At 37.7% G+C, this 21,723-nt stretch overlaps 2 protein-coding genes across 3 annotated transcripts; one reads left to right on the top strand and one right to left on the bottom strand.

Moving 5' to 3' along the window:
• The first annotated feature begins 361 nt into the window (after positions 1-361).
• Positions 362-5,343, top strand: smcr8b (Smith-Magenis syndrome chromosome region, candidate 8b). Its single transcript, XM_058784620.1, has 2 exons — positions 362-3,931; positions 4,840-5,343. The coding sequence occupies exons 1-2, from the start codon at positions 1,371-1,373 to the stop codon at positions 5,255-5,257; spliced, it is 2,979 nt and encodes a 992-aa protein (XP_058640603.1). The 5' UTR covers positions 362-1,370; the 3' UTR covers positions 5,258-5,343.
• A 145-nt stretch (positions 5,344-5,488) lies between these two features.
• On the bottom strand, positions 5,489-20,260 carry zgc:112980 (uncharacterized protein LOC503706 homolog). 2 transcript variants are annotated; one of them, XM_058784631.1, is made up of 22 exons: positions 20,112-20,260; positions 18,942-19,106; positions 18,687-18,817; positions 18,239-18,344; positions 18,056-18,149; positions 16,492-16,648; positions 16,210-16,399; positions 14,685-14,807; positions 14,541-14,594; positions 14,346-14,465; positions 14,006-14,164; positions 13,502-13,555; positions 13,352-13,394; positions 11,962-12,175; positions 10,545-10,624; positions 10,016-10,123; positions 9,832-9,912; positions 6,844-6,948; positions 6,548-6,669; positions 6,346-6,468; positions 5,978-6,026; positions 5,489-5,865 (listed from the first exon to the last, which is right to left on the bottom strand). In XM_058784631.1, coding segments are annotated over exons 2-22 (2,178 nt in total). In that variant the 5' UTR covers positions 18,944-19,106; positions 20,112-20,260; the 3' UTR covers positions 5,489-5,802. The 2 variants fall into 2 exon arrangements, with proteins under 2 accessions (XP_058640614.1, XP_058640623.1); XM_058784640.1 differs by lacking the exon at positions 20,112-20,260 and having other exon boundaries at positions 18,942-19,112.
• Between the last annotated feature and the right edge of the window lie 1,463 nt (positions 20,261-21,723).

Below are 21,723 nucleotides of genomic sequence, written 5' to 3'. Positions count from 1 at the left end.
GTCAAAAATGAAAAGAGAATAGGAACTCTGTACAAGCAAGTAAGCCTAAGAATATTATACTTTAATTTTTAAATGAATTTTAGTAAGAAAGTGGCAGTAAAAGGATTGGCCGATTAAAGTTTGTTTACTAAAATAAATGTATTTGATTTTTATTGATACGTTTAGAAAAATGCCAATAATAATATTGTCATTGCCTGATGACTGTTGACATTTAAGAGAGACCAAAAAAAATGAATAACGCGCGTGCACTTTTTTTTTATTTAATTTTTTTCCACGCTTATTTTGAGGAATTGGTTTGAGGCGGAAACAAGTAGAGATTGAGCTGGTTATGATCACCCCCCAACCAGAGAGGTGTCACATGGCTAACTATGGCAAAAGCTGCTTCTGTTACTGCTCTCCGGAAAGCGCTTTAATGTTTGTTTACTTCTAAACAACGACATACATTAACTTATCAAAAAAAAGAGTAAAGGATTATTATTTTGAATCCGCCAGCGAGCACCGGCAAGTTCATTTATTTATACGTGTATTATTCTGAATTGACTTTCTTAGTTTTCATGACATTGCGTTTGTCACGGTCTGTGTAGTGCGTCAGGCATGTCATTTTTAAATCGGTGTGAATTTGATAATTTCATGCTTGTTGTGGTTTTGAAGTAGTTCTTATTCTCTTTTAATGCGGCGATAGATCAGTTTACTGGAAATACGTAGTAAAACTAGACCTCCTGCACTGGATCAGGACAACTGTTTTGACAGCACTGTGAAGATGCAGCTTTCAGGGGTGTAAAGTATGTGAGTGATACGTTTCCTTAAGTATTATTGTGTGTAATTAATATTTCAGTGCTTTTAATTATAGTTTCACAATTAAATACAATTTTAGACTTCAGTATGCCAAATACATAATAGGTTATCAATGCTTAAATCTTATATATATATATATTAAAAAACAGAAGGGTAAGTCTTTCAAATGGATGTGTTGCAGTTTTATTTAAATTTTATTTGAAACCAGTGAAATCCTTTAAATTTTTCCACACTGGTCCATTTGTCCTGTGAATAGATTTCAGCAATCACAACATATAGTGGTTGACCTAAACTCATGCTTTCTTATTTATTTGTGAAAAATGGACAAACTTAATTTGAATGTAAATATATCTATAACTATAAACTATAAAATCAGATGCTGCTTGATAAATGAAGTTTAACATTTCGTGTAACAGGACATAGGTGTCATCTGTGGTGTTAATAGCCTTAACTGAAGACATTATGAAAATCATAATTAAATGTGGAAGTGTTTCGAGAAACAGTCCTTTAATTAAAGTATAATTTCACCATACATTTTACACCCCTGTTTGGTTCGTTTGAAACTTTTTACCACCATGATTAGTTCTCCAGACTTGGTGGCTTTCACTAAAGAAACAGATTTCAGTGAAATAGTCAAAGACCCGTCCGTACTTCCAGAGGAACTGTCTGTTCCCTTGTATCCCTACACTGGGGACACCACGCCATGGTCCAAGACGTCTGGAGCCAATTTTACAAAGGACTTTATCCTTTTAGCAGAGTTTTCAGAGCAAGTTGGGCCCCAGCCTTTGCTTACGGTTCCTCCTGAAACCAAGGCTTGTGGAACATTTGATCTGAACCACTTCTCCCTTCGGATTATGTCAGTGGACTATCAGACCTCACTCACCGGCCCGGCAGGTTGTGGCTCTTTGAAACTCAACTTTGTAGAAGACTCAAAGGTAGTTTTAGGGGATTCTAGAGAAGGAGCATTTGCATATGTGCACCACCTTACGCTCTATGACCTGGAGGCTCGAGGGTTTGTGCGACCTCTCTGCCTTGCCTATGTGTCATCTGATGAGCATAAAATCATACAGCAATTCCAGCAGCTTTCCGCAGAGTTCTCCAAAGTCTCCGAATGTCTAAAAACGGGCAACAGGAAGAACTTTGCAAACGAACTGGAGATAAAACTCAGAGATTTGGAGTACACGAGAGTTGTGTTACTTGGAGAAATAGAAAGAGAGTTAAATAATGCATCTGTAATGTGCACCAATGAAAGGGAGCGCACGGTGAATGGTATACCCATGTTAGATGTGAAAGTGAAAGAGAAATCACTATCTCACAAAGATGAAATGAAATTACAAGTGAAAGACAGATGTGAGATTTCAAGAAAGGCAGAAGTAGAGTGTGAAAAAGGGAATAGGTCATGTGTAACGCATGAACAATTTGGAGGGAGAAGGAAGAACAAGCAGGATAAAGGATCTTGCCCAATGCCTAACAAAGGGGATGAACTGGCCAGTGTAGAAAAATCCATTCAGGAATACAAAAGCCTTCTAAAACAGGTCACTTGCTACCAAACCAGGAAGCTTAGAGACTCTGAATATTCTCCTTATGAGCCAGATGACCTCCCTCATTCTTTCGAGTTTGACCTGGATGATTTAAGGCACGGTCAGCTTGCTGGGCCAGTGCTAGAATGTAATGTTTTTCCTTGCACGGACACACCCTCGCATTCTCTGAAGCTGATTAACTCTTCATCTTGCCGATTTGACAAGCGTCTGAAAACTCTTGAGGAGTTGTGTGATGACTACTTCCACCAACAGGCTCTACAGCAACTGAACTCCATTGAGAGGACATTCAGAGGAGATGCCTGCCATCTCTACTCACAACAACTCTGCCGCAATCTTCTCCGCAACCTCAAATCTACCAATTTCTTATTTGAGGATCCATGTGACTTGGAAGAGGATGTGGGGTTACAGATTGGAATAGCTGGTCAACACTTAGTCCGACAACCCTCGTTTCTTCCTGCACCATCAATTCTAAGTGAACCTGTCAGTCTTGAGTCGTATGTCTCCTGCGTTGAAATGGTGCCAATCAAACTAGACTTGGGTGGATCTAGCCAATCTCCGGCTGTACCCAGCTCTGTAAATACCCCAGCTGAGGATAACCGACCCCTAACACCCTCCGCAGTAGAGACCGAAATGGAAAATGGGGGTGTAGTTTCAGCTTCGGATTGCAAAGAAAATGTTGAAATGTGTGTTTCAGCTTTGATGAAGACCAGTATTAGTAGTGGAGATAGTATTGAGGTCTTAGGGACGGAGAAGTCCTTTAGATCCCAGGGTTCAAATATGCTAATGGATACAGCAATGCAAAGACCTCCACCTTTGTCCACTACATCCGTGCTGGAAGGTCTAAGGCAAGGGAGGGTAACTACCATACGGACTTGCAGTGAAGACAGCATTGAGGTGCTTTGCACAACGGAATCAATCCTGCCAGAAGACCTGCGTGCTTCATACCCTTATGCAATTGATGAGGAAAACCCAGAGCAAGAGACTGATGAGAAAGACATACAAGAGGACAAACAAGTTGAGTGTGTTTACGGTGTGGGAAATGAAGTCCCTGGAGATCATGGAGGCACCTGTACAAAGGAGCCGCAAGATTTTTATCCTGCTGTCACCTTAACCCCACCTGACTGTGCTTTGACTTTGACCCTTGGTCAGCCAAGCTCCCAAGATGTTTGTCATGCATCAGAATTAATCCCTCTCTTGTTGTTAGATGAGCCCTGCCGGATGGTACCTGATGATTTGTCAGACTGCTTCAGCTATCGGAGCACCACTGCCTCTACAACCTCTGAATGCACTTTTCCTACTTGTCTTCCAAGGAATAAAAGAGAAGGTGGGACCAGACGGAGACGTGGCAGAGTAGGGCGAGCAGCATTACAGTTCTTGCGACAGTTTCCCTTCGCAGTGCATGCAGTGTTTAGCCTTCTGAGTGGCCGAACTTTGGTAGTACTAGGAAGCGAGGAGGCTGCAGTGAGGAGGCTGGTTACAGCACTGTCCGTTTACATGCCACATCTGAGTAGATACAGAGACTGCATTCAACCTTGGACTTCAACGCCGCTGCAGCTAACTGACCTGCTCAACTGGAAACTTATCGGCTTTAACAGGTAACATTTACTATGCATCTTAAACTTGATTTCCTGTTTTCAAATGGAAACCAAATTTCTTGATTAGCCTGTTCATACATATATTTTGTGGGTAAACCGCATGAAGATATCTGGTTAAGTCTGACATGTCAGTTTCCGGGTCAAAACACTATTTCAGATCACAAAATTAAGTCATGAATGGTGCTAATATACATTTATTGTTGGCTGTAATACTACTTAGTTTCATACCTGAAATCTTTGTTGGCCAGATAGGGATTCATCTTTTCTGAATCATTAAAATATTGGTGTCTGGAAACTGTAGTACACCAAGAGTTTTTGAAAACTTTACTTAAAGGGATAGTTCACCCAAAAATAAAAACTTACCCTCATGTTGTTTCAAACCCGTAAGACCTTTGGAGCACAAATTCAAAACAAAGTCATTATTTTAGTTTTCTCTGCGCACAAAAAGTATTCTCGTAGCTTCATAACATTACGATTAAACCACTGATGTCACGTGGATTATTTTAACAATATCATTACTACTTGAATGTGTCAGTTGCATTGCCGTCTATGGAGTCCAAAAAAAAAAACCTCTCGGCTCAGATTTCATCAAAAATATCTTAATTTGTGTTCCAAAGATTAACAAAGGTCTTACAGGTTTGGAACGACATGAGGGTGAGTAATTAATGACAGAATTCTCAATTTTGGGTGAACTATCCCTTTAAAGTTGTGCTATAAATTGCTGTTAAAATGGAGTAGAGGCTTGGATCCAGAGAATGGAAGGTCAATATTTCATGACTTATAAAGCAGACCTTCAGGTGCAGGGTTGAGTACAATTTTAACAACTATCATTAAGATAAAAAGCACATAGATGTTTAGCTAAGATGAAGCCATCTTGACTGTTTTTTTTTTTTTTTATATTTACTCAGGATGTGCTGTTTCACTTACACAAATATGCCTCACTGCCTGGGCCATTACAGCCGATACCTCAGCATTCTAGATGTAGATCAAAAGACACTGCGCTGCCCAGCCTACAGTGGTACTCTTCTCAACCCGCTGGTGGAACCAAGGAGCCACTTTAAACGTGGAAACACCTACTTCATGTTTGCTCAAAGTGTGCAAAGCAAGCTGGTCACCACGGCATTCCTTTTAACATTTTCACAAGGTTTTCATTCACCGAGAAGGCCTCGGGAAAGTACATGGGCACAATGTTTTCATTCTGAAATTCACAGAGATGATAAGAAAATCCTAAATTATTTATCTGAACTCATCAAACTGAACTTCATGGGGGTTCCACCCAGGTGCCTCAGATTCAGCTACACCACAAACTCTATTTTCAAACTCTGAAAGTGTCATTCACACAAACTAGCCAATGATTTGTGCTGTATACAGCAGTTATGCTTAGCTTTTATCGCCTTCAAATGAAAATTTGCTTTTGCCCAGCAATAACAGTATATCTACATTATCCGCATGCTGTGATATCGTTGAAGTGAATATTTACAGTGATATTGTGGTCTAATCTCGTGCAAAGATTCCAGAGAAATGTTACTTTACAGCCTTAAATGATCTACAATGAAGCAAAATTGAACGGCTTTATATCAGTGTTGCATTTGAAACTCATTTATTTACAACATGGCTGATGGTCAGAAAAAGCTGTATATTGTTCTGTTGCACAATTTGTATTTAACATCCTCCAGATATTGATCATAGTCCTGGAATTGCACATAATATTGCAAAATACCGGTAAATTCCCAGACGTAGGAAAACAAAAGCCTGGACAAAGAGGGAAAAAAAAAAAACTGAACTGTCATGCCACTTATCTATGAAAACATTAAATCCACTCTGTATGTACATTAAAACAATTTGTTTTTAAAACAGGATGTTGGTCAGACTTATTTTCCTTGCTTTTGGATTAGATGCAGGATTTTAAGTTTTTCTGGAGTAAGTTTGGCCACCTGCAAGAGAGAGAAGAGCAGCTCAACTTTAAATCACAAGTTAAGCTTTAAATCAAATATTTTTGTAAATTTACATTACACCAAGACATGAATTAATGGAAAAGATTCTTACGTTACACTCAAGATACAGTTTCAAGCTTAGTTGCCAAGGTTTGTGCGATCTGAAATCAAAAAATGCATTCGCAAATCACTGACATATTCATTTTTATATTATGTACTTAAATTATAACAAAATTATCCATTTGATAAATTGCTTTACAGTGGCAATTCTGTTTTATCCCCAATCATTCTTTTGATATCCCTCTGGACAATGCAAATCAGGAATATCCAAAACATCATATTAGAAATCGCCTGTTAATATTCATGCATCTATAACACTCTTTTCTAAAATATGTTTGAGATATCTAGATGATTATGTAATAAAGGGCATGAATTACATGACTTATGATTATACTATAGTGATGAACTGCAGCTTCTTACTCATTCCAAGTGGCAAGCAAGCGATTGGTGGGATAGGTGTTCAGTTCCAGAACCACGCTGTTTTCCCAGAAGTACATGCAGAGGAAGTACGCAACCAGGGAATGTTCGGTTTCACTCCATTTTCTGTAACAGATATAGAGCATGTACATGCTTAACATGAAGTTCTTTGTTTTGGTTAATGTGTGCAAACACACACCCTTACCTCTGTAGGAGCTGGTATCGCTCATCAGAGAGTTCCTCCAGAAGACAGCAAAGGAGGTAGTGCAGCACATCTGGCCTCACCAGCAGACTACAGAAGAACCAACGGAGCACCCAGCGGTTGAACTGAGGGCAAACGTACAAACAATTACATAAAAGAGCCTGTGCATAATCAGCACTACTGAATTTAAAATGAGATGATACAATACTAACACTTCAGCATTTCTTATATTTGTGTATAGCTGTAAACGGAAAGTTTGAACTTGCCCACGTTGACCAAAAACTAGAGAAAATAAGCACCCTGAAAGACATGATGATGCTGAGGATGGGCTTGAGCTGCGAGTGGAAAATGCGCAGTACCAAAGCCTGAGTGGCCAACAGCAGTCTAGCCTGGTCAGGATAACCCTAATGAGAAGAGAGTAAATCAACATTACATGCAACACCAAAGACCAAAAAGGTTGAATATCTAACCAGGCATATTCAGAAGCGTGGGTAAAAATGAAACAAAATAAATGCACATATACACAGTCATTGTATAAGAAAGAACAAAGAAGCCTGTAAAAATAAACCTGCATTGTTTATCCTTTAGATCTTTTATTCAAAAACCCAACCTTTCACTGAAGTAAAAACAATTGAAAATGTGGGGGGGATTTCATATGACTGTGTATTTTTTATTTTTTTTAATAAAAGCTATGTAAGGGATATAAGCTTTTTAAAAGGATTTTAAATGCACGACATGGAGGTAAAGAACAGCCTGAGGCGAAGTGCATTTAAAATCCTTTAATGCACGGCTAGCCATTGATTATCCCGCTTATTCAATAGTCATTTGCCAAGTTATAGACAAGTTAAAACTAGTATTGCTCTTTGCAGCGCAATATTTGACCAAATGTGTAAAAATGACAGTTATTTTTGTCAGTTACTGCACGTCAGCTCTAGCATTCTGCCCGCTTCAAATCAGACACAGAGATGAAAGAGTGCGGTAAGATCACATTTATTTAATTGATTTGCATGTATTTCAATTAATTATCAATCGAGAGATAGAAACAAAAAGAGAGAGAGAGAGGACAGTTGTGTGTACCTGCGTGCTGCGTCGCGTGTCTATATTACTTCAAAAACAGCAATTTTACCATCATTGCTGAGGAATATAATGTAGCGATCTAGTATCTAGGCCAGGGATCTCCAACCCTGCAGACTTCAGTTCCAACCCTGCTGCAACACACCTGTCTGTAATTATCAAGTAGCCCTGAACACCTTGATTAGCTGGTTCAGGTGTGTTTGATTGGGGTTGGAGCTGAAATCGTCAGGATGGTAACTCTCCAGGAGCAGGGTTGGAGACCCCTGATCTAGGCTATTTTATTAATAAAAATCACGGGGCAGAGTTGACAAGTTTGTGTTTGTTTGTGTGCAGTGCAATCTGTGATCTCTCTCTGTGTGCACGCGCGAGTTAGTGGAGATGGGTATAAATAGAGGTCAGAGCCAGCTCCAAATGGGTTGGGCCTTATTAATATGCCCTACACCAAACCCAACCCTAAATCTACCCTCCCACTTGGAGCTGTCCCAACCTACTTGCGACATAAGTCCCTCCCACTTGGGGGTCTGCAGTCTGCAGCGATATATACTTGGAGTTAGTGTGCATCAATTAAAGCAGCGCATTAATATGGAACAGTGATTAAACTGACTTGGAACTACCTGTGCATTAAACGGTTTTACTGCATACCTGCCAGCATTCCAGTATTCACAGACTATGGAATAAATAAAATTACTTGTTTGTGCATTTTGGGTGACCATACGTGCCATTTTTAAGAGATGCGTTCTTGCCAGGATTTCTATATTGCCTAAAATATCCAGGTATGGGCTGTTTGCACTGTGCAGATCGATCATTGTACGACATTCGCGAGAGCTATAGAGAGCAGAGCAGACAGCTCCTTATGCTTTCGAATCGCTCTTGCGGTTCATATATAATGATCGGTCTGCGCGGCGCCGCTTCAAGTCGAACGAACAAACACCTAACATGCACGGAATTGCATCGCTTTGATCGTTTTCTGTAGATCTCACCTTCTCACGCACCACAATTGATTGTGTACAATGCCTGCATGTTATTGGTCAAACTACTTTGGATGTTCTAGGTCTATAAAAAATCCTGGCCAGGACGTGTCCCATATAAATGGCACATATGGCCACCCTATATCATTATATACATACACACACACCTATGGCGTGCAATGGTGTAAACACTATCAAGAAAAAACCCCAGCTTGAACCAAAACAATCCTATTTGTATTTTTACATTAAAAATGTAATTATTGTTCAATTTATTAATAATTATTAATAAAGTATATGTTCCATTTATTCCAAAATAACTATGAGGACATTGTAACAAAATGAAACATGACACAGACAGACATATTGGAATTATAACAGGCATTATTCAAAATTCAAATTACCATAGCATGTGTTAACTAAAATGAATGACTATTAAAGCTACTAGTTTGCTTTGTATTTATTTTAGTAATAAATAAAAGATGTGATTGTGCCAGACATTACTCCACGCACAGAACAGATCAGATCACTGAATATTGTTACTTGTTTAATTCAGTTAAACTCAGGACCTGAATTTAGTTTTGGAAGCTATTTCAGCTTTATACACATGCTTTGGATGCGACTAAGCGCACAAACAAGCTGCCTCTGGAGCGCCCAACTACCGAATGGCTTAAAAAGACGTGCAAATACTACACTTTTGTGACGATGCAACAATGACCCGATTAGGCAAGTGACGATTGTGAACTGTACAGAAACGCGAGCGAAAGTGTTGTATTTCAGCATGCAGCAGCTCTTGTAGTGCAGACAAGATGCACCGATGTGAAACCGCTTTAAGAGAAAGTCAAAGAGAGAAGACGCGGTACAGCTGAATCACTCGAGACAGTCCGTGTGGATTTATTAACTCAACTAACCTACATGCTAAATTAAATAAATGTTTGCAGGAATTTCCCTCATTTTAATGCGATATATGCGCAACCCCGTATAATCCAGGACCTGATTAAACAATTCTATCAGACAGAGATTTATTAAATAGATTTCCATGACTTTTCCAAAACTTTCTGGTTTTATTTATTTTTCCAAACCTTTTCTAGGCCTGGAAATTGCGATTTTATAATTCCACGACTTTGCCAGGTTTTCCATGACCATACGAACCCTGGATATTGTCATTTCCCACATAAATATTAGTCATTAAAAACCCAAGGTTTAGACAAAAAAAAAAAAAAAAAAGCAAAGATCATTAAAACTCACACTCTCAAAAGTTTTGGGGATCTGTATACGGGAAGTCGTCGTCAGCTCCTCAAGAATTACTCTGGCAGCATCTCTGGTCACCTGAGCAGAAACATACTGAGATGTTATGATGGAGACCGATAGTTGTTTGTTTTCCAATCCTCTCCCCATCCAGACAGACACTAAATAAACACACTCCTCTCACCGTTTGATAAGTGACGTCAGGCTCGGCATAAAATGCACCAACAGGAACACCATCTGGAGTAGTAAAATTGGAACTGACTACGCTGAGCAGATACACCCACGTTTCTGACTAAAAACACAGAGACATCCATTATAAAAGCAGCCACACCTCGAAAAGACACTGACAGCACATACTGCACACTCTAGTTGCAAGTGAGTACTAAGCCAACACACATGAAGAGTTGGAGAAAAAAAAAAAAAAAATCACAATTTTATGATAGGTAGCATCTAACTGGTGTTTGATACTGTATCACAATGACCCGAGCTGTTTGCCACACATTCAGTACGCAAAGGAAAATGCTAAATACATGAACTGACACAAACTGATGTCTTGGTTAATAAACCAAATAAAAATATTTTGATGGCCAGCGATAAATATAAATAAAATGGTATGGTAAAAGTATTGAATTCAGATGAGACAAAATTCAACTGAGCATTTGCACATGAAATATTAAGTTACATAAAATAACATCATATACCATTTTACCTACATCAGCAAAAACAATGCTGTTACAGTCCAGAACCCTCAGTGCAAACTTCAGTACCTCCATCATCTTGAATGAATTTGAACCTTCAATGAAAGTACAGAAACAAATCGCACATTAAGCATTACATTTGAATGCCACCGCTCATTAAAAAAAAAAAAAATTTTCATCTGAAAGTTACGTGATCAGTGACTGTCAAGCTGCAAATCAGCAGCACTTTCAATCCTGAAGTTCTTTCTGCACTCACTACTGATCTGAGAAACGAGTGTGCAAACGTACAACTGAATTTCTCATTGAATAGGATTAAACACATGAAAAGCATATTTATGTCAAACAGCATTTCAATATTAAATGGCCATGTTTTTCCTTACATGGGTAGATATCAGCAAAGATGGCAGACCTTTTAAGTTTCTCTGGCTTTCCTACTTTTTAAATAATAGCCCTACAATATTAAGATATTAAAAAAATGTCAATACCTATTTGTTAGCAGAGGGTGTGATGTCACATTGGTCCCCAAGTTAGTCCTGATCCCTCAACAAACCAGTTGAATACACCGTACTACTTTAACGTACATAATAGTGGTGCAACGGATCACAAAACTCACGGTTCGGATCATATTACGGATTGTTAGCAAAAAAACAAAAACAAGTGTTTTTTTATTTTATTACTGAAAGCTTACTTTAAGTACTTCTATACCACAGCAAAAACTACTAGCTGAACTAATAAAGTCAGTAATAAAACAAGATTACACAAATTACAAGCGTAGATGAATACAACAAAGTTACTAATAAAGTCAGTAACACTAGTATTCGGGTGCAGGAATGTAATTGTAAAATAACACAACAGTGCCCTTCACTGCAGGTATTTAGGCTGCTGTCTCTTTAAGACCAAATGCACGTACCTAATCCTGACACACATACTGTTTCTTTCTCAGCTGTTTCGGTTCACTTAAGACATAACCGACTGTGTTTACCAGAAGAATACTTGCCAAAATGGGTATTTAAACAGCGGTAAAAAACAAACAGCGTGTATGTTCTCTTTTGCTTAAATGGTTTGAAATTGTTTGAATGGGTAAATTGGCAAGACAAAACTTGCAAATGATAAACTTTCACTTCATGATGGTTAAACTTTACAGTTAACCCACGAATCACATGCGTACCAAACTGTGGGGTCTGGTCCGTACGGATCATCTACGATCTGTTGCACCCCTAGCACATAAACTGTATTATGAGTTGTCAGTGTTTCTAACATTTTACTCACAATGAAAGTGCTATGATTTAGTTTAAAAAAACGAATTATTCCTGTAAGTGCCTTTGCAACACAATGGTGATTAGCTCATATGATCTGATCCTACTGGCCAGAATCAGACTTTATTTCTGTGTATGTTTCTGACAAGAGGATAAGAGTGCTGTCAATTCTCTACCTTCGATCGGTGTCCACTTAGTGCTCAGTAAAGGATCAGGTATGATCGTATGGCCATTTCCTCCATCAAATTCTTGTGCTACATCAGGGGCGTGGCCTGATGTGAGAATTCTGAGATAAGCTCTGAACTGTTGAGGTGTGAGACGGGAGGCGAGGCACGTGGCACCAGGCATTAGTGATAACATGTGGCAGACTGCACCACTGTAGTCACCATCCTAAACACACAAACATAACACTCAAAAAGTGGCATTTTCACCATCACTTTCATTAACTTTTCCATTGATTGATTATATACAAACATTGTGCATAATTTAACACACAAAGGAGTTTTTAACCTGGGGACCACAACCACTGCATTTCCTCTTTTTTTGAGAGGAAAATAAAATAAATTTTAATAAAGATTATGGGACAGATTTATTAAACTAGGCAAATTAGCGTTAGAGCACAATTCCATAAATAATGCTGCAAATACCAGTGAATTGACAAGCGCAAATCTTGTTACGTGATTCATTTAAATACTCTTCTCCCACAAATTTATCGATAGAAAGGGAAACTCCTACAAATGCATATTCAATAAAGTGTCCACGCCTTTTCAACGCTAATTTCCCACTGTGTCTCTCTAGTAAATCCTGACAGTAGTTTAACGCAGAATGAGGGTTTGCACTGGCACAAGCTCATAGTAAATCTGGCCCTATATTTTAGGAAACAGGTCCTTGCATACTGGCCACAAATCCCTTGCATCAATAAATTAGAAAACTCCAGGGAGTCATAACTTCAATAGTTTACTCAAAAATTAAAAGTTGGCTGAGAACATACTCACCTTCAAGACATCCAAAATGTAGATGAGTTTGCTTCTTAAAATCGCAACAGATTTGGAGAAATTCAGTATTACATCAATGGATTTTCTGCAGTCTAAACAGCTAATAAAAGTTTAACAATAATCCAAAGGTAATCCACACCACTCCAGTCCATTAATCAGTCCATTAAGGTTTTGGACTGTTTACACTTGTAAATAATGCTCGATCTCTCATATTTCTCTCATGAATCAGACGAGATAGCTTTAGAGCTGGAAACAACAGTTTAAAAGTTAAAAACATTTTGTTTTACTAGTTTTACACTTAATATGAGGTTCATTGATGGGCTGGACTGATGTGGATTACTGTGATGTTTTTATCAGCTGTTTGGACTGCTAAATATCTCCAAGTTCCAATGGAAATAAAAAAAAAAGAAATCCTCTACATCCTCTTGGATGCCCTGAGGGTGAGTAAATTAACAAAATTTTCATTTTTGAGTAAACTATTTTTTAAATGCCTGAAAAGGAGTGTAGAATTGTTAAAATGCAGAGTTTTAATGTAAAAAGCAATGAAGGAAATGGCTTTATTTCGATTTACCTTGCACAGGTAGAGGGGAACCAAGTCTTTCATTCTCTGCAGCCTAAATCCCAGACAGATAGAAATACAATGAAAGATAGGGCCATAAATAGTAATAATAATCGGAGTATATAACACAATGTATATTCATGACATGCAGCTGTAACTCACGTGGGATTATTGATGCTTTTGACAACTTTGAGATACCGAGCCAGCTCACGGTACCTATCAAACATGTAGATTATAATTTTAAGGGTAATTTTAATAATCTAAGGGTAGATTACAATTTTAGAGTTAGCGAGAGCTACAGCAGTGACACTTACAAAATAACTCAAATAATAATCACTAGTCCAAAAAACTATTTTTCTATGCTGTTTACAAGGGGAAATCTCTGGAATGGATTTAAATAGGGTAGAATGTATAAAACATATTGGTAAACTATTATTGGTCATTTAAATATTTTTTTAATTATTCCTAGTGAAAAAATACTTTTGTTTTATATAAGCACAGAACTTTGTGAATTAACGAAATTTGAATTCAACAACTGCTGAGCTTTGTGAGTGCGGATTCTTTGCAGGCCTATATGATTTATTGCACATATCATTTAAGTAAATGAAGAGCACTTTAATAAATAGTAAACAAAGCATAAAACGTTCAGTAAGGAAGGAGCATTACTTGTTTTGCTGTTGAAGTTTACAGACTCTCGCTTGAATCACGACCAGAGGTTCACACAAGACTTGATGCCTTCGACCTTTGGCCTGCCTCTCTCCGGTGATGTTTTGACCTTTCATCACAGCAGAGAGCAAGAAATCATCCCAAGGTAGCACACTCAGACTGCAGCCAAAAAATACAAATTAAAAAAATCAATTGCAGGTCACAACTGAACAATTAGTGTATTAGCAAGCAAATTCTTTAAACTAGGAAACAACATAAGGGGAGCCAATGATGATTAGAATTTCCTTTTTGGATGAAATTCAAGAAGCTTTTCCAAATGCAAGTGATGTTGTAGTGTTACCTTTTTGGCAATGTGCAGTTTGAAGGAAGAGGAAGCTTCTGGTAGAAAGACTCCAGCTGCTTTATAAAAGAGCCAGAAAAATCAAAGCCAACTAAAAGCGTCCACACCTTTGTCATAAATCTGGAAGACAAACACAGTTTAAGAAAACGCAAATCCCAAGTAAACACACAAAAGAACTTTTGTTTGCAGCATTACCTCCACAGGAGCATTGACACGGTTTCAGATACAGTGTTAGCAGCGTGTATATTTCTGCAAGGGAGATATAACACACTAAGAGCTGTAATTATACATTACATTGTAAAGACTGGTCAGAATGTGCAATGGCGTAAAATACATTACCCAGGAGCCGTGTGGTTGACGAAAAGCTTAATAGCCCCTAGCAGCATCACAACACAAGCCTTTGGATTCTCTTTCTTTGCTTCATTCAAAAACATTTTGATATGTTGACACACAACAGTGTAACTGCAAAATCAATAAAGAACAGTTTTAGCATATCAAGCACTCAGGTTTTATGCACTTATTACAGAGTTTGTTAAATATAATTAGTGGCATTTGGCAAGAATCACTATTATTATTGATTAGAGGCGGGCGATATGGTAAAAATATCATCTCTCTCTCTTTTTTTTTTTTTTTCAGGAAAATCGTGATTCACGATCTTATGATTCTTTTTCATGTTGGTTTTACTATTTTGAAAGTTGTCTGAGCAGTACAGCCAAACTAATTTCCCCATTTTAAAAGCAAAGCCTTAGGTAACAAAATATAACCAGACGGCAGAAAGAGCATCTGTTTGCTTTCATTATTTTACAAAAGCGCAACATTTCGTTGTTATTGTGAGTGCACACAAATAAACAGTCTTTACAGATTCAAAAGATGCATTACTCTTATGTGTATGAGCAAAAATGACGGAGTATTTTAAGAGTAAGTGAGCACACCAGTGCCTCCATCTGTCCTGACACTTCAATAGCGCACTTTTTCTAGGTTAACATTAGATTGAATGACCATGTAAAGTTGCTACTACATATATCTTTCAGATGAAAAGCCATATTTGAGGTCGATGAATGATAGGCGAGCGTTTGGATGTCCTGCCCGATTCACTAAATTACCACAAAGACTACTCATTAAGGACCTGTCTGTCACGGACTGCATGACCTCACCACTTCCTGTGGATTTTTTTTTTCTGCGACTAATAAAATTTTGGTCGACCAAACCGCTTCTCGTCGACTAACGGTTAGTCGACTATTAGGGGGCAGCCCTAGTTTATATGTGAACCTTGTGTGTTTTTGACAGTACCAGCGCAATCAGACGTGAAAGATAACTTGGTCTAGTAATCAGGTGCTGTTTGACAGGCTTTTTAGTCTGCACTCGCTCAGAAAGCGTGTGTCAGAACAGCACACAAATGAAATGTTTAACTGGCAAGGCTTAAGCACACGCAAATAATGTGCTCTTGTGACTGCAAAATAAGTGCAGTGTCCCATTAGTGTAACACTACCATTACCACAGTTAACATTTGATGTGAATGCATGTCACGTTATACAGTATATTGAGATGGATTTCTTCAAAAGCAGATTGTGGAGACATTTTAATAGTCCACGCTCAAAAATCATGATAATCGCACACACCTAAAATTGACCATACTTAGGTAAAATCTTGCTGCCATAATTTAAAACATGTTTATTTCCTACCCAAATTACAATCCTTAAACCAATTTCCTCAATTCCACCCGCATAACTTAAATAAAACAAACTGACAATTTCCAATTTTTTTTTTTTTTTTCCCACAATTTAGTTTAATAATTTCATGATAATTTAACTAGCAAAATACAAATGGCAACTTTTGAAAATAATGTAAAAGGAGAACCACTCACTCATACTCCAGCATCTTAAAGTGATGTTTATAGCATCCTTTACATCCGATGGTTTGACTCTGTGTAGTGCTGTTAATGCTGCGGTGACAGCTGCACCGACAGCTCGCTGAATGGTTGGAAGTCTCAAACCCCAAAAAAAAAGTTGCATACTTCATTGCCAAACTACCAGCAAATCTCTGCAGTGAAGTTTCTACCAGATAAACACAAATGATTCAAAGATTTAAGCTGGCAAACGGACTAAGAGATAATAAATCTGCAGTTTAGTCAAGTGAGAAAACATACCTGCACGTCGTAGGTCTGAATCCATATCCTGTGGGTCAAAGGTGAAGTTCAACTCATGCAGAAATCCCATCAGACTCTTGTCACGGAGGGCCTTCCAGTAGACGCTGCGCTTATGGGCATTACAGTGGCAAATCCCAGGAATGGTCCAGAGCTCGCACTGTTAAAAACAAACACAAATGTGGGCTTGTTTTTAGCCTGGTATGTATTAAATCAGCAAGTATGGCCAAAATACAACAAACCAAGACCTCACACCATGTGAAGAAAATGTCTTCAGGAAAGATTAGTTCAAGTAAATCTATGTGCATGTTAGGAAAACTTAGCTTGGTGGAAAAAATTAAAAATATCAGGGTTACACGCAACTAAAACCTAATTTTACAGGAGTTACAGATTCTTACATAAATTATCATGAAAGATTCATTTGGATTTTTCCATATGCATTAATCAAGTGTGTAAATCAATATTTTTATTGTACATACTCTTTAGCTTTATTGCTACTCAATATATGAAGCTTATGACAGAGGAATTAGTGGAGGAGGACAAAGGTTTCGAGAAGGTCGCTGCCCAACAGAGGTCATGCAGTACATGTAAGTGTTAGATTTTTAAGAATGGAGAAGTTAATCACTCAAATGCAAGGCCTCAGATAACTTATGAGCACAGGCCCCTTCATTTTATCACACGCTTTGTAGAAGACTTCGATATTTTGTTCTTTTTATGTCCCTTCTGTCTCTCTCTCTTTCTCATGTTTCAAGTTTAATCAGCAAACGCTGTGTAAACAATGCTTCTTTCTGTAGTCAAGGCCAGAAGTCCCTGGGAGAGCCTAGGGAGTCAGATACAATGTTTTCAATGAAAAATTATTCACATATTTTAGATAAGTCTACTATGAGATGTTGAGAAAGATCAAAGTGGATAAAGTTTAACTGGAAAGTGTACATATATAATAAATGAAGGAGGCCATATGACAGTATGTTAATACTGTTTTACTTTAAAGCTCATTTTTGTAGCTCTCAGACTCAGAGGCATGTTTGAGTTGTGAGATACTACCCTGGATCACAACCCCATATCAATCTTTTTTGATAATCTTACCATTGTGTGGGCTGACTTTAAATTTTGCAAGTGAATTTCCATTTTCATTTCAGTAGTTCCTTTATAATAAGAATCTATCAGAGCACAAGATTGCACCAGTCACTTTGTGGTACAATTAAAAATGATATACATCACTAGTTTGCAGTCTGTCACCCTTACAAAGAAAGCAAGAAGATAAACTGCCTAACAGTGGAAGCTGCAACTGGCACGGTGTCCGAAATGAAATACTTCCCTACTATAAATAGTATGCAAAAAACAGTACGCCAAAAGAGAAGTATGCTGAATTCACAATATACATGAAACAGTAAGCAAAAAGTTTCTTTGTTGATTTTTAAAGTAACTCACAAAACATCCTAATGGTCCCAAAAATTATTCACCTCTTCTATGCAAAAATATAATTAGCTTTTGTCTCGTAACAACCTGACATTTGCATATAAGTTTCCACTAACGTACACCCTAGGTTAGAAGCCAGTGAACTCACCATGGATGCCAGTTTGTCACAGATGTAGCAGAAACACTGATCACAATGCTTTGCATTATCTTGTAGAGGTCCTGAAACGTCCTGCTCTGCTCGACTAGAACAAGCAAGCACACAAAGGCATGTAAACACTCACAGACACAACACAAGTCCTTTACACACGAGTGGCTGCACTGTTTTACTGACCAGAATGCCAGGGTGCAGTCATATCTTGCATGTGGAAGCACTGTTGCAGTTTGGGAGTATGTGATGGCCAAGTCTTCATCCAACTCTTCAATATGTTTAGATACATCTGAGATCAACAAAGAGAAACAGAGATATGACAGTGCTACTGAAGGATTACTATATTCATACACCATAGTATTTATGGTACACCATGGTACTCTGATGAACTTTAAAGAGGTACTACCATGATATAAGAAGGGGGAAAAAAATGTTATTACCACAGTCACACACACAGTCACACACACACACGGCATTTCTATAGCACATTTAAAAGACAATATGGTATTGCTATATGATACATATGATCCAAAAACGTGGCTCTTTCATGGTAACGTACATGTTAATGTGCACCGTGGTAACATTTAGTTTTGTTCTTGTCATGTTTAAATACAAAGATAACGCAGATTACCTGCTTCGTTCCTCTCATTTTCAACGATCAGCACAGAGGAATCGTTGTGGGAACTCAAAAAGTCACCTTCATCATCATCATCTTCATCGCTCAAAATGATTATAGGTATGTTGTGCTCCGTCCTACAAAACCTGACAATGAGAAGAAACGACCTCTAATACCAAACTAACTCCGCTGACATTGTGTACGTTTCATATGAAAATCTTTCAAATTAATTTGGTTTGAATTATTTTGTTACTCAGTCAGAAAACTTACATGTTTCATCGAATGAACCGTCGGTGAACGCGCGCGTTCAAAGTTTGGCGCTTTAGCTGGATCACGTAACTCTGACGAAACCGGAAATGTTGTCAGCGACGATTTCCAGCCCAAAAGCTCTCCAAAACACGCCCACTCCAAGAAACTTCCGCCTCAAAACGTTCACTGCCAAAAGAATGTGATAGTATTAAATTGCCATATCAAATAACATGACAACGAAATAGTGACAACATAAATTTATAAATATGAATCAACTTCCCAGACAGGAGAACAATACAACAGGAAAACGCATCAAATCATGGCAAATACAGAAAAAGAACCGAAAAAGACTATTAAATAAGCTATGCATAGGCGGAGCGTGTGCTGGACACGGTTCAGAAGTTAATGGGGCCTTGGGCCAAAAATGGTACCAAATTGGACAACGATTTAACACAATTAAAATAAATATATTACAGATGTCGCGAATAAAAGTGAAAATAAAATGTAATGAAAGGTGTCGATTGCGGCATTGAATAATCTGCTCGATTTTCCACAGTTTTCTTTATACTCGTTTTTACAGCGTTGAGCATTACAACCAATCACACACGACTGTGTTGAGCTTTTGAACGCAGTAGCCAATCAGAGGCGTTTAGATCAGTCATCGCTGAAACTAGTTTTGTTCAGTGCGCTCGCTCACAACAAATTTAAGACAGCTTCATTATAACGGGATTTATTTAAAGTGGTTTTAAAGTCAGTGATAATGTTCTTTGATCATGTGAATGTTCTTTGCAGGCTTGCTGTATATAATATATTCGTTCTTTGAACAACCGACATAAAACCGTTATAACTTGCAATCCTTTTTATTAAATTGTGATCACGTTTAATATAAAAATATTTTATGACATGCCACCCATCTAGTTTTATACTGGATGTGCGTAGTTTACACTAACTTTCACCTGGAGTTCGTTCACCCTCCGCCTATATGAGGCTATGTCAAATATTTGTTAACAGCAGTCAAGAAATTAACAGACCCAGGCAGTCATCATCGGAAACACAACATGCATCGTTTTCAGTTTCAACAGCAAAAGCAAACCAATTCAAGTGCAGATAAAATTGGCCAGTATGCGTGATCAGAATAGGCAACGTTAGTGCAACCAGCAAACTTTTTGGGTTGACATGAAATGCTCTTACCTTTGTGTTGCGCTATAACTCAGAACAGAACAATCCAAACCAGACTTTAAGGTCAAGACAACAAAGCCGAGATGGCTGCAGAACATTAGACAATCTCAACTGCAGCTCTCTGGTTTATACAGTTCATAATGACCTCATTCACAGGTGTCTCCTCCTTTCCTCCTTTTTTTGGCTCATCCTCAAAATCTTGAATGATATCTATTATTATTATTATTATTATTTATTCATTTATTTATTTTTATTATTAATATAAGGTTTCTTAATATAATTGTAGAAAATCTCTCTCTTTAAAAAAAAAAAAAAAAAAAAAAGAACTGTCAAAAGTTATGGAAATTTCTATATTTTTCTTTATATTCTATTTTCCATATTGTATATTCTCAGTTTTCCATATGGTCCATTTGCACAGGAACAGAGGAATAGCTATGACTGGTTAGAACTAATCTGAGAAGATGAAGGTCAAAGTCGATCCTTGGACAGCCTTTATCAGCATAAAAAAAAACACTGTACTGAATTGCCTTCTGTCTTTCTCACTACAGAGCTTCTGTGTGTTGCACTGGCCATTCTTGCAAGAATTAAAAGACCAAATACAAACCTTTTGACTGTTTTTTCACTCTCTGTCTCACATTTAACACATTTAGAATTTTTTTCATGACAAGTCACCGGACATGTACCAGACACGTAGCTATTGCATGAAGATTTACACTTTTTAATTTAACACTTACATTTACTCCTTAATCCTATACAAGTTATTGTAGAAAATGTGCTCTCTTTGTTCAAAAAAATCTCTTGAGTCCAGAAGTTCCAGATGCCAAAATCAGATTTTATTGTTAAGTCGAGATGCAGAAGAGTTTTCTTGCATCTCACACTTATACACAGTCAAAATTTAATCATGCTTATACATGTATAATAGCTTCAGGCAGTTAAAGAGACTGGTACATATATAAAACACCAAAATAACTGCCGGGAATAATGGGGAGATTCCAAAAAAACAGGAAAGCACACTTGCTACAAGATCATTGGTTAAGAACTGTATATAAGTGTGAGAAGTGTAGTCAGATGTTGTGCATCGTGGATTAGCTGTCTCGCCCAATAAAAATCTGATTTTGGCATCTGGAACTTCCTGACTAGAGCCCATTTTTTTGGACAAAGAGAGAAGATTTTCTACAACAGCTTTTGGATAAAGGATTACATGTAATATCTTCACGCAATATAGGGAGACACATACATGTCCGGTACATGTCCAGTGATATATTAGCTTACAGAAGTTGTTTTAGTGCAAACTAATTTTTCTTATTTCCGGTGCTAAATTGTATTTCTAAAACTATTCAAGTTTAAAATCTGATCCTGCACACTTGGGATTAGTTTTGTAATTAATAATTAGCCTAAAAATGTTTGAAAACCGCAAAAACTGATCTCAAATTGGACCAAAGTTTATCCACCCCGCCCAAACCAGTTTTGACACACACAATAAAATTCAAATCCACCCAATGTGTCAACACTGTCTGCTGTTCCCGAGTTCAATTATAATTCATTTCATTTTATGCAAAATTTAACAATTAGCCAGTAGCACTGATTAAGTAAAATATTTATCTTTCTGTGATATCTACAGTAT

This window comes from Onychostoma macrolepis, chromosome 01, assembly GCF_012432095.1.
Source record: "Onychostoma macrolepis isolate SWU-2019 chromosome 01, ASM1243209v1, whole genome shotgun sequence".
NCBI lineage: Eukaryota > Metazoa > Chordata > Actinopteri > Cypriniformes > Cyprinidae > Onychostoma > Onychostoma macrolepis.
This window is presented reverse-complemented; position numbering and strand designations above follow the sequence as displayed.

What these genes read in the sequence shown, in the direction of transcription:
- smcr8b (XM_058784620.1), top strand. Translation starts at nt 1,371, where the DNA reads ATGATTAGTTCTCCAGACTTGGTGGCTTTCACTAAAGAAACAGATTTC. An exon ending in AAACTTATCGGCTTTAACAG is followed by an intron (nt 3,932 to 4,839) that starts GTAACATTTACT and finishes ATATTTACTCAG; the next exon opens with GATGTGCTGTTTCACTTACA.
- zgc:112980 (XM_058784631.1), bottom strand. An exon ending in TAAGTGGACACCGATCGAAG is followed by an intron (nt 10,625 to 11,961) that starts GTAGAGAATTGA and finishes CTTTCATTGAAG; the next exon opens with GTTCAAATTCATTCAAGATG. An exon ending in CGATACCAGCTCCTACAGAG is followed by an intron (nt 6,469 to 6,547) that starts GTAAGGGTGTGT and finishes TATCTGTTACAG; the next exon opens with AAAATGGAGTGAAACCGAAC.